The 14,558-nt window shown below is 46.9% G+C and overlaps 1 protein-coding gene across 1 annotated transcript in view; it reads left to right on the forward strand.

Moving 5' to 3' along the window:
* The window catches only part of pik3c2b (phosphatidylinositol-4-phosphate 3-kinase catalytic subunit type 2 beta), a 133,567-nt gene extending 122,214 nt beyond the window's left edge, over positions 1 to 11,353 (forward strand). Inside the window, exons 30-33 of the mRNA XM_033042853.1 lie at positions 2,851 to 2,932; positions 4,376 to 4,482; positions 5,891 to 6,016; positions 7,549 to 11,353. Of these exons, the coding sequence (XP_032898744.1) occupies positions 2,851 to 2,932; positions 4,376 to 4,482; positions 5,891 to 6,016; positions 7,549 to 7,743 (510 nt within the window). The 3' untranslated portion in view covers positions 7,744 to 11,353. The remainder of the gene's footprint in view (positions 1 to 2,850; positions 2,933 to 4,375; positions 4,483 to 5,890; positions 6,017 to 7,548) is intronic.
* The last annotated feature ends 3,205 nt before the right edge of the window (positions 11,354 to 14,558 follow it).

Below are 14,558 nucleotides of genomic sequence, written 5' to 3' on the forward strand. Positions count from 1 at the left end.
AGGTGCAGGAGGAGGCCATTCGGCCCTTCAAGCCAGCACCGCCATTCATTGTGATCATGGCTGATCGTCCCCAATCAATAACCCGTGCCTTCACGTGGATCGGTTCATTATAAGAAATTAAAAGTTTTCCCCCCCCCTATATTTGAAAGATTTTGCTTCTACCATCATTTCATTCTGAATCGCATGATTACTTGCAATTGTATCGGGCCTTCCAAGGCCTCTGTATGCTATAATGTCGAATGACATCCAAGTGTGCATCTGAAGTGAAACCTTGTCTCGCCAGTTGGCAGATACTTTTAGTAGAGTAAATTGGCACAAACAGGCAGTGTGAAGATGGTGCCGTGTTCTGTTTCAGTAACGCTGCCTGAGAGGGACTCCGCTTCTCAACAACTTGCGTGCTTCACAAAACAATCTTCATCTACCGCGCAGGGCGGCGCGGTGGCGCAGCGGTAGAGTTGCTGCCTCACAGCGCCAGAGACCCGGGTTCGGTCCTGACAGCGGGTACTTGTCTGTACGGAGCTTGTACGTTCTCCCCATGGCCTGCGTGGGTTTTCTCCGGGACCTCCGGTTCCCTCCCACACTCCAAAGACGTACGAGTTTGTACGTTAATTGGCTTCGGTAAAATTGTGAAAAGCTGTCCTTAGTGTGTGTGCTGGATAGTGTTAGTGTGCGGGGATCGCTGGTCGGCGCGGACTCGGTGGGCCGAAGGGCCTGTTTCCGCACTGTATCTTAACTAAACTAAAGTGAAGCAAACTACCATCTGATACTGCCTGCGACTGATTTGTGGCATCTTGTCACTGACTCTCCCTGTCGGGAAGACACAGCTGCAGCGAATCGTCCGATCAGCAGAGAAGGTTGTTGGCTGCAACCTTCCCTCCATTGATGAACTGTACACTGCAAGGGCCAGGAAGCGAGCGGGCAAGATCATCTCTGACCCCTCTCACCCTGGCCACAAACTCTTTGAATCACTTCCCTCTGGAAGGCGACTCCGGATTGTCAAAGCTGCCACAGCCAGACATAAAAACAGTTTTTATCCACGAGTAGTTGCTCTACTCAACAGCCAAAATTCTGTAGCCTCCCTTTGATCTGGTATTTTGTTGGTTCACATGCTTGATCAATGACGTTTTATCAATAATGTCTTATTATTATTAAGGTTTAGTGTTTTCTGAGTCATTCGTAACTGTCACTGTATGTCATGTTGTTTCTTGTGGGCGGAGCACCAAGGCAAATTCCTTGTATGTGAATACTTGGCCAATAAACTTACTTACTTACTTACCTACTTTGAATAGCCTTTCAGTACGTGTTGTTTGGACTTGGTCAGGAGTTGCATCAGGCAACTGCGCTTATCTATATTTGTTCAAAGTCCGGAACAACTGCACTTTCTGAGGAATGCCAGTACATGTAACTACATTCCTGCCAGCCCAACAGATGACTCTGTGAACTGGTTGTGTAGAGCTTCCTGCTTTACAGGCAGAAGGTGCAATTATATGTTGTCAATTCCATTGTTGCAATCTGGGTGGGGGAGAAGTCAACAATCTCCCAACAATCAATGTCAAAATTCTAAAGCTAGCCAGTGACAGGAGTTTTGAGTGCAGTTGTTCTGAAGAGAAGTGTAGGAAGGAACTGCAGATGCTGGTTTAAACCGAAGATGGACACAAAAAGCTGGAGTTACCCAGCGGGGCAGTCAGCATCTTTGGAGAGAAGGGATGGGTGATGTTTCAGGTTGAGTAGACCCTTCCTCAGACTTTCAGTCTGTGCAAACTGACCTGACCGTCTGTCTGATGAAGGGTCTCGACCCGAAACATCACCCATTCCTTCTCTCCAGAGATGCTGCCTGTCCTGCTAAGTTAAGGGCCTGTCCCACGAGCATGCGACTGCATGTGGCAAGCGCGACCTAATGTGGTCGCTTGAGCCGTACGGCCTCGCGGGGCCGGTCCCATTTCGATCGCCGGAGCCGTACGGTGTTGTGCGGAGCTGGTCCCGGTATCGCGCGGGGCTCCGAAAAACTGACCGTGTTTAAAAAATCCGCGCGGCAACGGCCTTCCGGCGCGCAGCCGCCTCGACTCCGTGTCACTCACACGACCTCCGCGCGGCTCCCGCTACTGGTTTGGTCGCGCTTGCCGCATGCAGGCGCATGCTGGTGGGATCGGCCCTTTAGGTCGCGCTTGCCGCATGCTGGCCGCATGCTCGTGGGACAGGCCCTTTACTCTAGCTTTTTGTGTCTGTGATCTGCGAGAACATCTTTTAACTATTGTTTATCCTCCATTTGCACTTTTCTCGGTAACTTCTGCAAGAAAAACGGTGAAAGCAGAAGGTGGAGTTCAGTTTAGTTTAGAGAGACAGGTCGGGAACAGCTCCTTTGGCCCACGGAGTCCGCGCCGACCAACGATCCCCGTACACTAACACTATCTTACACACTGGGGACAATTTACAATTTTTACCAAAGCCTACAAACCTGTACGTCTTTGGAATTTGGGAGGAAGCAGGGGCACCAGGAGAAACTGGTCGGGACCCTACTTTCAGTCTGAAGAAGGATCCCGACCCAAAACGTTACCTAGCCTTTTTCCTCCACAGACGCTGCCTGACCCGCAGAGTCACTCCAGCACTTTGTGTGTTTCTTTGGTGTAAACCGGCATCTGCAGTCCTTTGTTCAAGAAGGAATTGCAGATGCTGGAAAATCAAAGGTAGACAAAAGGGCTGGAGAAACTCAGCGGGTGCGGCAGCATCTATGGAGCGAAGGAAATAGGCAACGTTTCGGGTTGAGACCCTTCTGCAGTTCTTTGCCTCCCTTGTTTGGAACACTTTACTCACGCCGAACATTAATGTCGCTGGCTTTTCTTTCCTCCTCAGAGTGATCTGGTGTACACCTTCTTCCACCCGCTCCCGAGGGATGACAAGTCCATAATTGGAAGCACGTTGCCAAAGCCAACAGGTGCGTTACAGCTGCTCGATCACAAGAATATATTTGTGCAGCTTGCGATCCAGACTCTTGTGTTTTTCATTTTCCTTCCGTCAACATAATCAATCAATGCTATCGTGGATGGTGGATAACACTTTCATGGGTCACTTTGTCAGTCACAATGGGTGTAGGATAGCGATCGGGAGAACCTTTTCAGGCCATCTACCCAATGCAGGGCTGATAACCTTCCACGGACTTCCTGTCCATTTGCTTAGGTGATAGGAGCGATTAGGCCATTCGTCCATCATGCTGCTCGCATTCGATACATTCAGGCCTGTCCCTCCGACCCGGAGTTTGCCCTTGACATACTCGCAGTAAGGTCGTACGAGGTCGTAGAGTTCGTGATGCTTAGTCGTAGGTACGTGCAATCAAGTAGGTCGGGCGTTTTTTCACAGATGAAAATGTCCACGAGTAAAAAAGGTTGTGAATTAGGTCGTGAAAGTGGGACAGGCCCTTAAGTCTTTCTCGTAACCCCATTCTCCTGCCTTCTCCCCACAACCCCTAATCAATAATCTATCTATCCCTGCCTTAAAAAATATCAATCGCCTCGGAGGGCGGTGGAGGCCGGTTCTCTGGATACTTTCAAGAGAGAGCTCGATAGGGCTCTTAAAGATAGCGGATTCAGGGGATATGGGGAGAAGAAAGGAACAGGGTACTGATTGGGGATGATCAGCCATGATCACATTGAATGGCGGTGCTGGCTCGAAGGGCCGAATGGCCTACTCCTGCACCTATTGTCTATTGACTTGGCTTACACAGCCTTCTGAGGGTAGAACTTACACCGTAAATGGTGGGACCCAGGTCCTTGGTGTATGGTGTAGAACTAGGCAAGGAGCAGACTACTGGGGAAGGTCATGAGTGATAGGAGCAGAATTAGGCCATTCGGCCCATCAAGTCTACTCCGCCATTTAATCACGGCTGATCTATCTCTCCCTCCTAACCCCATTCTTCTGCCTTCTCCCCATAACCTCTGGCACCCGTACTAATCAAGAATCTATCTATCTCTGCCTTAAAAATATCCATTGACAGCCTCTACAATCTTCTGTGGCAAAGAATTCCACAGATTCACCATCCTCTGACTAAAGAAACCCCTCCTCATCTTCCTAAAGGAACGTCCTTTAATTCTGAGCTTATGACCTCTGGTCCTGGACTCTCCCACTGGTGGAAACATGCTCTCCACATCCACTCTATCCTAATCCGTCCACTCCCATAGCCTCTTCTCATAGCCGATTGCTGTATAATTGTCCCTATGGCCCCACTAAAATGTTTGGGATGGCACAGCTTAAGAAGAGAACATTTTCACGCCTTATAACAAATTATCTTTGCATTAGAATAGTGTTTTAATGTTCTATCGTTGTAATTGTTTGAGGGCAATTTTGAAAATTGTTTCTATCTCTCTTCTCGTTCACGCCAAAGATGGGCCCCAATCGCCGCCTCTGGGCAAGGTCGGGGGAGAGGTGAAGCTGTCCATCTCGTACAAGAATGATAAGCTTTTTATCATGGTCATGCACATACGAGGCTTGGTGAGTATCTGGGTGAATACAGCTGCCAAGTAATTGACACATTTCTTTAGAGATACAGTTTTGAGATACAGCGTGGAAACGCCCTACGGCCCACCGAGTCCGCGCCGACCAGCGATCCTCCCCCGCACACTAACACTAACCTTCACACACACACACACACACACGCGAGGGACAATTTACACTTACACCAAGACCTGTACGTCTTTGGAGTGTGGGAGGAAACTGACGATCTCTGAGAAAACCCACGCAGGTCACGGGGAGAAGTTACAAACTCCGTACAGACAGCGCCCGTAGTCGGGATCGAATCCGGGTCTCCCGTGCTGCAAGGCAATGATCTGAAAGAGAAAGTAGACATGTTATATACATCTCCCCAATGACTGAATGGAAACTAGCTGATTCATTTAAATGTAATAAAAATGAACTGCACGTAGAGGCATAGAAAATAGGTGCAGGAGTAGGCCAGCACTGCCATTCAATGTGATCATGGCTGATCATCCAAAATCAGTACCCCGTTCCTGCCTTCTCCCCATATCCCTTGATACTGTTAGCTCTCCCCATATCCCTTGATTCCGTTAGCAATGCTATTATACCAAATATAGACAGGAGTAACTAAGTGGGTCAGGCAGCATCTCTGGAGAAAATGGATAGGTGACCTTTCGGATTGAGACTCTTCAAACTGATTGTAGGGGGGGGGGGAGGATCGGGAAGCAAGAAAAGACTAGAATAAATCAGGGCCGGCAATGGATGACCTTAATGAGAGAAGGTGCGTGATAAGCCAACCCTTGGCTCGGGACAGTGTGATTTCGAGAGAGATACATCTTTTGACTTCGACTTAGAATTTAGAGACACAGCGCGGAAACAGGCCCTTCGTCCCACCGAGTCCGCACCGACCAGTGATCACCCCGTACTCAAACACTATCCTACACACCAAGGACAATTTTGGCGACAGTCGGCGACTGTGGGCTTGACGCCAAGGATCGTAGCTTGTCTTCTGACGTAGGCGCTGTCGTAGGTTGTCGCCGGAGCTGACCTTGGTGAATTCCGTTGGCGACTACCTACGTCAACCGGCAACAGGTACCGGCGTCAAGAGAAGACTTCAGTTGTCGCCAACAGGGTCGTAGCTTGTCGTGGGTGGACGTAGGTTGAATTTGGTTGTCGTAGGTTGTCGCCTGTGTGGACGTCCTAAGTCGCGATGATCCGGTCGTCGGTTGTCGTAGCTTAACGTCGACTAGGTGGTAGGGTGTCGTAGACATTGTCGTAGGGGGGGGCGGGTCCAGTCGCCGTTTCTTCAGCGACCTGCTACGACTGTGACAGTCGCCTAAAATATCGCCTAAGTGGGACAGGCCCCTTAGATACTTCTGCCTCTCAGACAAAAACCCTGAACTAAAATCCATTGCTTTCCTAACAGATTTTGCAGGATGGGACTGATCCAGATCCTTATGTCAAAACCTACTTGCTGCCCGATCCACAGAAAACAAGCAAGCGGAAGACCAAAATGGCACGGAAGACATGTAACCCAACGTACAATGAAATGGTGAGTGCGTGTATGGATACACAGGGATAATGGGGCATGTCTTGTTCCTGATGGATGAGAGAGCTAGCCTACTCAAACATCCAGAGAAGTGTGACTAGAATTCAGTCACAGAGTTTGATTTTAATTGAAAGATACAGGGTGAAAACCAGGCCCTTCAGCCCACCGGGTCCATGCCGTCCATCACCCCTTCACACTGGTTCTGTGCCATCCCATTTTCGCATCTACTCCTTACAGATTAGGGGCAATTTACAGAGGGCCAGAGGACCCACGTGTGTTTGGGATGTGGGAGGAAAACGCACGGAGTCACAAGGCCGAAATGTAAACTAAACTATCAACTGAACTATCAACTGAACTGCCAAAGCTATAGATAGACAGTTCTATCTGTCTATAGAACAGATAGAACTGTTCTATCTGGAGTAATTCAGCGGGTCAAGCAGCATCTCGAGAGAAAAGGAGTAGGTGACGTTTCGGGTCGGAACCCTTCTGATTTATTTGTTTTTAAATCTTTAAATGGTCTCGCCCCGCCTTACCTCTCTGAGCTGCTTCATCCCTACGCTCCTGCCCAGTGCCTCAGGTCAGCTGATCAGCTGCTCCTGGAGGTACCGAGGTCTAAGCGGAAGCTCAGAGGGGATAGAGCCTTCTCTGTTGCTGCTCCGACATCATGGAACACTCTGCCGTTGCACATCAGACAGGCCCCCTCACTGTCCATCTTCAAAACCAGTCTTAAAACCCTTTTCTATTCCTTGGCTTTTGACCCTGCATGAGACTTTGCCTTTGTTTTAGTGTTTTTAATGTTTTTTATTGTTTTTACTCTCTTTTTTAATGTTTTTATTGTCTTGTAATAATTTTTTGTTCATGATTAGTCATGTACAGCACTTTGTTGCAACAGTGGTTGTTTTTAAAGTGCTCTATAAATAAAGTTATTATTATTATTCTTCAGGGCGGTGGAGTCTTGGAGGTTCTCTGGATGCTTTCAAGAGAGTTAGATAGTGCTCTTAGGGAAAGCGGAGTTAAGGGATACGGAGAGAAGGCAGGAATGGGGTACTGATTGTGGATGATCAGCCATGATCACATTGAATGACGGTGCTGACTCGAAGGGCCGAATGGCCTGCTCCTGCACCTATTGCCTATTGACTGGGCCACAAACTAAATGACAAACTACACACTATAAACTAATCTAATCTAGGGCCCACAATATTCCAAATGCGGCCTGACCCAATGCCTTATCAAGCCTCAGCATTGCAGCCGTGCTTTTGTATTCTGGTCCTCGTGAAAAGGATGCTTTTTTATTTTATTTTTAATTTATTTTTATTAGAAGCCGTGTACAAAAGTATAAACCGCGGCATATGACATAATTCATTTATTGTACAGCTTCAATTTTAATTTATAGCTAAGATGAAAAAGAAAAAGAGAGAAAAAGCGAGAGAGAGAGAGAAAATGAAAGTGAATGTGCAAGAACTGAAACGAATGGTAACATTGCCTTTGCATCTGTACTTGAGTGTTAAAACGCTGTTTGCCGTTTGCTTCCCTAGTTGGTGTACGACGGCATCCCCAAGGGCGACGTGCAGCAGCGGATTATCCACTTGCGCGTTCTGAGCGAGGAAGCTTTCCGGGAGAACATCATGCTCGGGGAGGTGCACATTAACCTCAAGGACTTTGATCTCAACGAGAAAGTCGTTGGTTGGTATCACCTGGGATCCACCCATCCTCAGTGCACTTCGATCTGAGTATTCGAAGACTTTGCTCAAGTTCCCCGGTTGGACTTTGCCAAGGTTGGGGCTGGTGGGGGGAGATGAGGGGGGAGGGAGGGGGGGGGGGGGGGGGGGGAGGGGGGGAGGTTCAGAACAAGGAACGAGCAGTTTGTGTTTTCCCTTCAACTTCACCTGTGAACGGACACGACGAGGTCACGATATTTTTGAGCCTCTATATTTTGGAAAATGTATTGAAGAGACACTGCCCTCGAGCTCGAGGATTACTGGGCATGATGTTGCATGGGTCAAGAGATGCAAACAAATTGCTCCCAAGTTGTGTATTATTACACTATGAAAATGAAGGTAAATATTTGAACCGTTGGTATGCGTTTAAACTGTACTGTGGGTGACCATGTCGTAAAGAAGGACTTCAATTTTTTTTTGTTGCACTAAACACAAACAAGAGGAAGGATTAAAAAAAAAAAAAAAAAAACCCCTCCTGGAATTGATCAAAGTTCACGAGTAGGAAAGTAGCGGGGCAGAGGGAGCTGACGTCGACTCTCTGAAGTCCTGCTACTCCGTTCTGGCCCGCGTCCCGAAGATGGGAAGAGGATGGTTCGTAGCCTTTACGTTGGCTTTGAGATGTGGTTCGAAGCCTCACGAGAGAAACTGTGCGAGAGATCGTCCACTGTGTGTCCTGCAGCATCCCCGGGCCATGAGGGACAGACGTGGACCATTCAACCTCTAAAGCTGCCTACATGCCGTCCGACTGTGTAAAAAAACCTGCTTGGCTTGATACTGGCCTTGGGCAAAAGCTCCAAACAGATGTAACCCTACTGACTGCCAATTTTCAGTTCATATTCAGTAGCTCTGAAGACAATGGAACCAACTCTTGGGAGGGATGCATAGTGGCAACTCATGCAATAATGCCTAGTTAATGCTCTGCATAATATGTATTTTCACTCTAAGGTAGAGGAGACTGCAAGAGGAACTTCCATTGCTTAGATGTGCAGGAAGGAACTGCAGATACTGGTTTATACCAGCTAATCACATTAGGTCTGAAGCATCAAGTCTTGAAGATGGTAAGTTGGTATTGGATTTAACTTGTCCACTCTTCATTGTCAGAAAGTCTGCAAACAATTTAAGGTGAAATAGAGGTTGCCAGCACTTAAAAGACAATCTCCCCAAGCCCAAACGAGAAAGGATCTTCAGATCACGATGTGCCAACTGGTTCTACCATGTGCACAAAGGAGTGATCATCTATCCAAATGACTTCATAGCCTGGGTTACTGAATTTTACTGGGTTGTCGTAATGCTGGAAGACACGAGACACAAGCCACAAACCTTGGTTACAGCCCGTGACCAGCATCAACTGAAACCAAATACTCAACTCATAAGTTCTCAGGTTCCGAGCCTCTCCTGATTTAGAAAAATGTAAAACCATAGAAATTTCCAAATACATGAGGTCATTTGGTCCCTTGTGAAAAGTGCTGTCAGGCCTAATCCTATCCTTCTGCCTAGCCCCAACTACACACTAGAAATAGTGCAGTTCTACTGGTTCTACACAAGAGTGACACGGTGGGGCAGCGGGAAGAGTTGCTGCCTTACAGCGCCAGAGACCCGGGTTCGATCCTGACCGCGGGTGCTGTGCGTACGGACTTTGTATGTTCGAACCGTGATCTTTGTGAGTTTTCTCCGGGAGCTCTGGTTTTCTCCCACACTCCAAAGACGTACAGGTTTATAGGCTAATTGGCTTGGTAAAATTGTAATTTGTCCCTAGTGTGTAGGATAGTGTTAGTGTGTGGTCGGCGCGGATTTGTTGGGCCGAATGGCCTATTTCCGCGCTGTATCTCTGATCTAAAACTAAACTATTGGTGTCATTCTACACTGTAGGCCTCAGTGTGGTATTGTCTGCACAGAACTACGATAGGTTCTGTACAGAACAAACCACATTTAGTTGTGTTATTTGCAGGCTCTGGCTGTTTCAGTGCACATCCAAGTGTTTTATAAACGTGTAGGAAGGAACTGCAGATGCTAGTTTACACCGAAAATAGACACAAAATGCTGGAGTAACCCAGCGGGTCAGGCAGAAAAGGATAGGTGACATTTCAGGTCGATACCACTCATCAGACTAGGTGACGTTTTTCGGGTCTAGTGAAGGGTCTTGACCCGAAATGTCACCTATTCCTTTTCTCCAGAGATGCTGCCAAACCCGCTGTGTTACTCCAGCATTTTGTGTCTGTCTTGTCTTATAAATGTGCTGAGCGTTTCTGATTGTGTCATCCTTCCGGGCAATGAGGTCCTAACCCCTATCAACATCTGCAGGAAAGAAATTTTCCTTATCCTCCTGCTAATCCTTCCACTTCCCTGGAAGATTTCCTCCTTCTCTAAAGCTAAAAGTTTTTTGTTTTTTTTTAAACATTGATATTGAGTCTTCAGCTTTCTTTGTCTCGTCTCCTCGTACGTTCTCCACAGGCATTGCGAAGAAACACAACTAGAAGAGCTTCTGATGGACAGAGGACCAGGACCTCCTCAAACCTCCCCCTTTCTCCCAGTTAAATCTGCATTTTCACTCCGCCCAGACTCTTGAATTTGGAAAAATGTCTGTCCATCTCGGTTACTTAAAGTTTTCATTTGGCTCCGATCCCCAGTAGGTTTTGGGGGGGGGGGGGACTATTCCCTATCACCACCACCCTGTGAGTGCACAGAACACAACGTGTACCATCGGGAGGAGGTTAGGCCACACCGAGTTCTACTTTAAATGGAGGGCAGACTTTGCAGTCAAATCACTTCAGCATTGGTGGCCTTTTGCTACCAAGTCGTCACACCTCTCTGGTGATCTCAGAGCTGATTCCATTCTTTGGTGGAGGTGGCAGTGGTGGAGGTTGAGGTATGAGGGGAAGGAAGGGGTTGCAGCAGAACTTCAAGTATCAATTGCACTTTACTTTACAAAGCAGCCACCTCCGATTGCTCCTCTGGCTCCATTGCTTTGCTGATAGGAATCCTGTTGTAGTGCTTGGCAATACTCCACCAAAGGCAAGGGTGGTCCCTTCTGTGTTGTCAGATGGGCAGGAGTAAGAGACATTCAGGGAGATTGAGATAAAGTTGCTCTTGCCTCGCCTCTTGAACCAAGCTGAATGCTACTGAATTGCCACTTTTTTAAACAGCTCAGTTCTGGATAATGAGTAGGACATTATTTCTGTGGAAAGGAACTGCAGCTGCAGCTACCGAAGATAGACACAAAGTGCTGGAGTAACTCAGCGGCTCGGGCACCCAGGGATGCTGCTTGGCCCGCTGAGTTATTCCACCGGTTTGTGTCTACCTTCAGCACATTTGTTTCTGTTGGGATGAAGATTCCAACCGGCTATAATCCTCACTTCCACCCCTCCTCCCAAATGTCTACATCGTTGGCAGCTAAAGAAAAAACTTTGTGAAATTCCCAAGTCTTGTTTCAGTTTACCTTTGTACATAAGAAAAAGCACCATTGACTTCTACTGAAATGTCCTTTTTTTATTAACTAATGGAAGTTATACTGTAAGATTTGTTTGCAAATCTCTTTTGTCTGTAGGTAATTTACTTTTGATTGAATGATACACAATGCTGTTGTTGAATATTTAAAAAAAATTAAAAAAGTACCACGCCTTGCTGATGTGAACTCCATTTTATTACAAGCTTGAATATTACTGATAAAAGGTAAAACAAAAACATCTGTATAACAACAAAGCTAACTTTTCGTGACACCTTGTTAAACAAACATATTAATACTGCCCCTTCACCAGAGTTAAGGGCCTGTCCCACTGTACCAGGTAATTCAAGAGCTCTCCCGAGTTTATTAAAAAAATCGGACTCGTGGTAAGCACATAGAATGTACGTCGTGGGTACGTCGGAGCTCGGGACGTCTCTTAGCAGCTCGTAACGCTAACGGCAGGTACTCGGGAAAAGGGTTAACCTCGTGAAGACTCGTGAAGATTTTTCAAGATTTTCCATGAGAGCCCCGAGTACTTACGAGCGGCTATTACCGTAATTATCCAAGTTCAAATCAGGGGAAACTCGGGAGAATTAGCTCGTACAGTGGGACAGGCCCTTAACACAACTGATTATTAACAAAATCTGACTCCAACACAAAGGGAGGGATGGGTGGTAAAATGTTTCCTTGAAGAGCGATGTTAATGAATGTCTTAAAGGAGGATAAAGATGAGTGGAACTAATCCAGAGTTTATATTTTAGCAATGAGTTGTGGTGTGGGATGGAGTTCCTTTGGTGTTGAAGGGAAGTTTTTAAAGGCTTGTAAGACTGTTGAACATCGCAGAAAGAGTTAAGGTTACGGGCTGATTTTAAAATGAGATGGGGTTTTTAAAGTGGACGGGTGGCACAGTGACCTGGGTTTGATCCTGACCATGAGTGCTGTCTGTACGGAGTTTGCATGTTCTCCCCGTGGCTGTGTGGGTTTTCACCGGGTGCTCCGGTTTCCTCCCACACTCTGAAGACGCGCAGGTTTGTAGGTTGATTGGCTCCTGTAAAATTGTCGAATTGTCGCTAATGTGCAGGGTAGTGATTGTTTACGGGGATCGCTGGTCGGCATGGACTTGGTGGACCAAAGGGCCTGTTTCCATGCTGTATCTCTAAAGTCTAAAGTAATACAAGTCAATGTAACTAAAATGAGATAGATCACTTAAAATGGATTATCTTGATTTTGATCAGAAATTGTTTCCAGAATAACCTGAAACATCAACGATCCATGTTCTCCAGAGATGCTGCCTGACCATCTGAGTCGCTGAAGAAGGGTCTCGACCCGAAACGTTACCTATTCCTTCGCTCCATAGGTACTGCCTCACCCGCTGAGTTTCTCCAGCATTTTTGTCTACCTTTGATTTTTCCAGCATCTGCAGTTCGTAAACATCTGCGTACCCCAGTATTTTGTGTCCCTATTTATAACCCAGCATCTGCAGTTCTTGTTTCTGCATTTTCCTCCAGAGATGCTGCTTGACCCACTGATCTGCACAAGATTCCAGCATCTGCAGTTCTTTGGGTCAACATTTCAAAGATATTTAGACAACTACATGGATATGAAAGGTTTAAAGGGATATGGGTCCTAAGTGAGAAAATGGGGCTGGCGTTCACGGGCACCTTGTTTGACACAGTCAGGTTGGGCTGAAGGTCCTGTTTCAATGAATATTTGTGTAAATTATTACAACTGGCAGAGAGAGAGAGAGGGACATTTTGACCTGGCACGACAAAAAAGCTGGAGTAACTCAGCGGGACAGGCAGCATCTCTGGAGAGAAGGAATGGGCAGTGGCGGACTGGGTCTAAAAATATTGGTTGCCAGGAGACAAAGGGGGCCCACTTCAACAGAGGCCCACTTGATATAGGGGGCCCACTTCATCAGGGGCCCACTTGCCATCGGGCAAGCTGACACCCTGGCCAGTCCGCCACTGGGAATGGGTGATGTTTCAGGTCGAGACCCTTCTTCAGACTAGTCAAGGGAAAGGGATACAAGAGATATAGATGATGATGTAGAGAGATAAAGAACAATAAACGAAAGATACGGAAAAAAGTTACGATGATAAAGGAACCGGACCATTGTTAGCTAGTTGTTGGGTTGTCGACCTGGCAAGTCGGATATGCCCAAACAGAGCTGGCAATTAAACAATGGAATAAACCAGAATCCTGGGCAAAGTAGCCAAGTCAAGAAAATTATCTCAAAATCAAAACAGAATGTTCAGAACTTTGAATAAGTTTCAACTTTCGTGTGAGTCAGAAGAAGGGTCCCACCTCGAAACATTGCCTATTCATGTTCTCTAGCGATGCTGCCTGGCCCGCTGAGTTACTCTGGCACTGTAGAGCTTTTTGGTGTCGTTTCTTTTGTGTCTACATAACGTTTAAGAAGTTAGCTGCAGTTCCGACTTGTGGCCATTCCCTCCATAATTCCCTGCTTAACTCATCGCTTCCCACCCAAACCACCCCCTCCCCAGGTACTTGCCCCTGCAACCACAGGAGATGCAGGAGAGGTGTGTATATATTTATATAATGGTATATGGACACACTGATCTGTTTTGTAGTAAATGCCTACCATGTACTGTGTGCTGAAGCAAAGCAAGAATTTCATTGTCCTATCAGGGACACATGACAATAAACTCACTTGAATTTGAACTTGAAGCAACACCTGTCCCTATACCTCCTCCCTCGACTCTGTCCGACCCCCAACAGACCTTTCAGGCCTCCTAGACCTACGTACTCCCCCGATTGCTAAACACTTTAACTACCCCTCCCATTCACACATCGACCTTTCTGTCCTGGATCGCCTCCACTGTCAGAGTGAGGCAATACACAAATTGGAGGAACAGCATCTCATATTTCACTTGGGTAGCTTACAACTCAGTGATATGAATATTGATTTCTCTAACCTCAAAGAACGCTTGCTTTCCCTCTCTCTCTCTCTCCAACTCCCCCCACCCCCCCCCCCCCCCTTAGTTCTCCATCCCGTTCCACTGTCCTCCTGGTTAATTTTACTGATGGTAGACAAAAGTGCTGGAGAAACTCAGCGGGTGCCGCAGAATATTCAGATTCAACTTTAATTGTCATTGTCAGTGTACAGTACAGAGACAACGAAATGCAGTGGAGCGAAGGAAATAGGCAACGTTTCGGGCCGGAACCCTTCTTCAGACTGATTGTCTGTCTCGTTGCCACCTTCCCCTCAGTTAACAATGAACCATTCTAGATTTCTTTGGACATCGTCTGCTTTGATCTGTCATTTTCACACCTTACCCTTCCATGTCTCTAGACTCCCTTTCCCCTGAATCTCAGTAGGAGAAGCAGTATACAGCAAATATCTTATAGCAGAGCTATAGGA

This window comes from Amblyraja radiata, chromosome 24 (genome assembly GCF_010909765.2).
Source record: "Amblyraja radiata isolate CabotCenter1 chromosome 24, sAmbRad1.1.pri, whole genome shotgun sequence".
Classification (NCBI taxonomy): Eukaryota; Metazoa; Chordata; class Chondrichthyes; order Rajiformes; family Rajidae; genus Amblyraja; species Amblyraja radiata.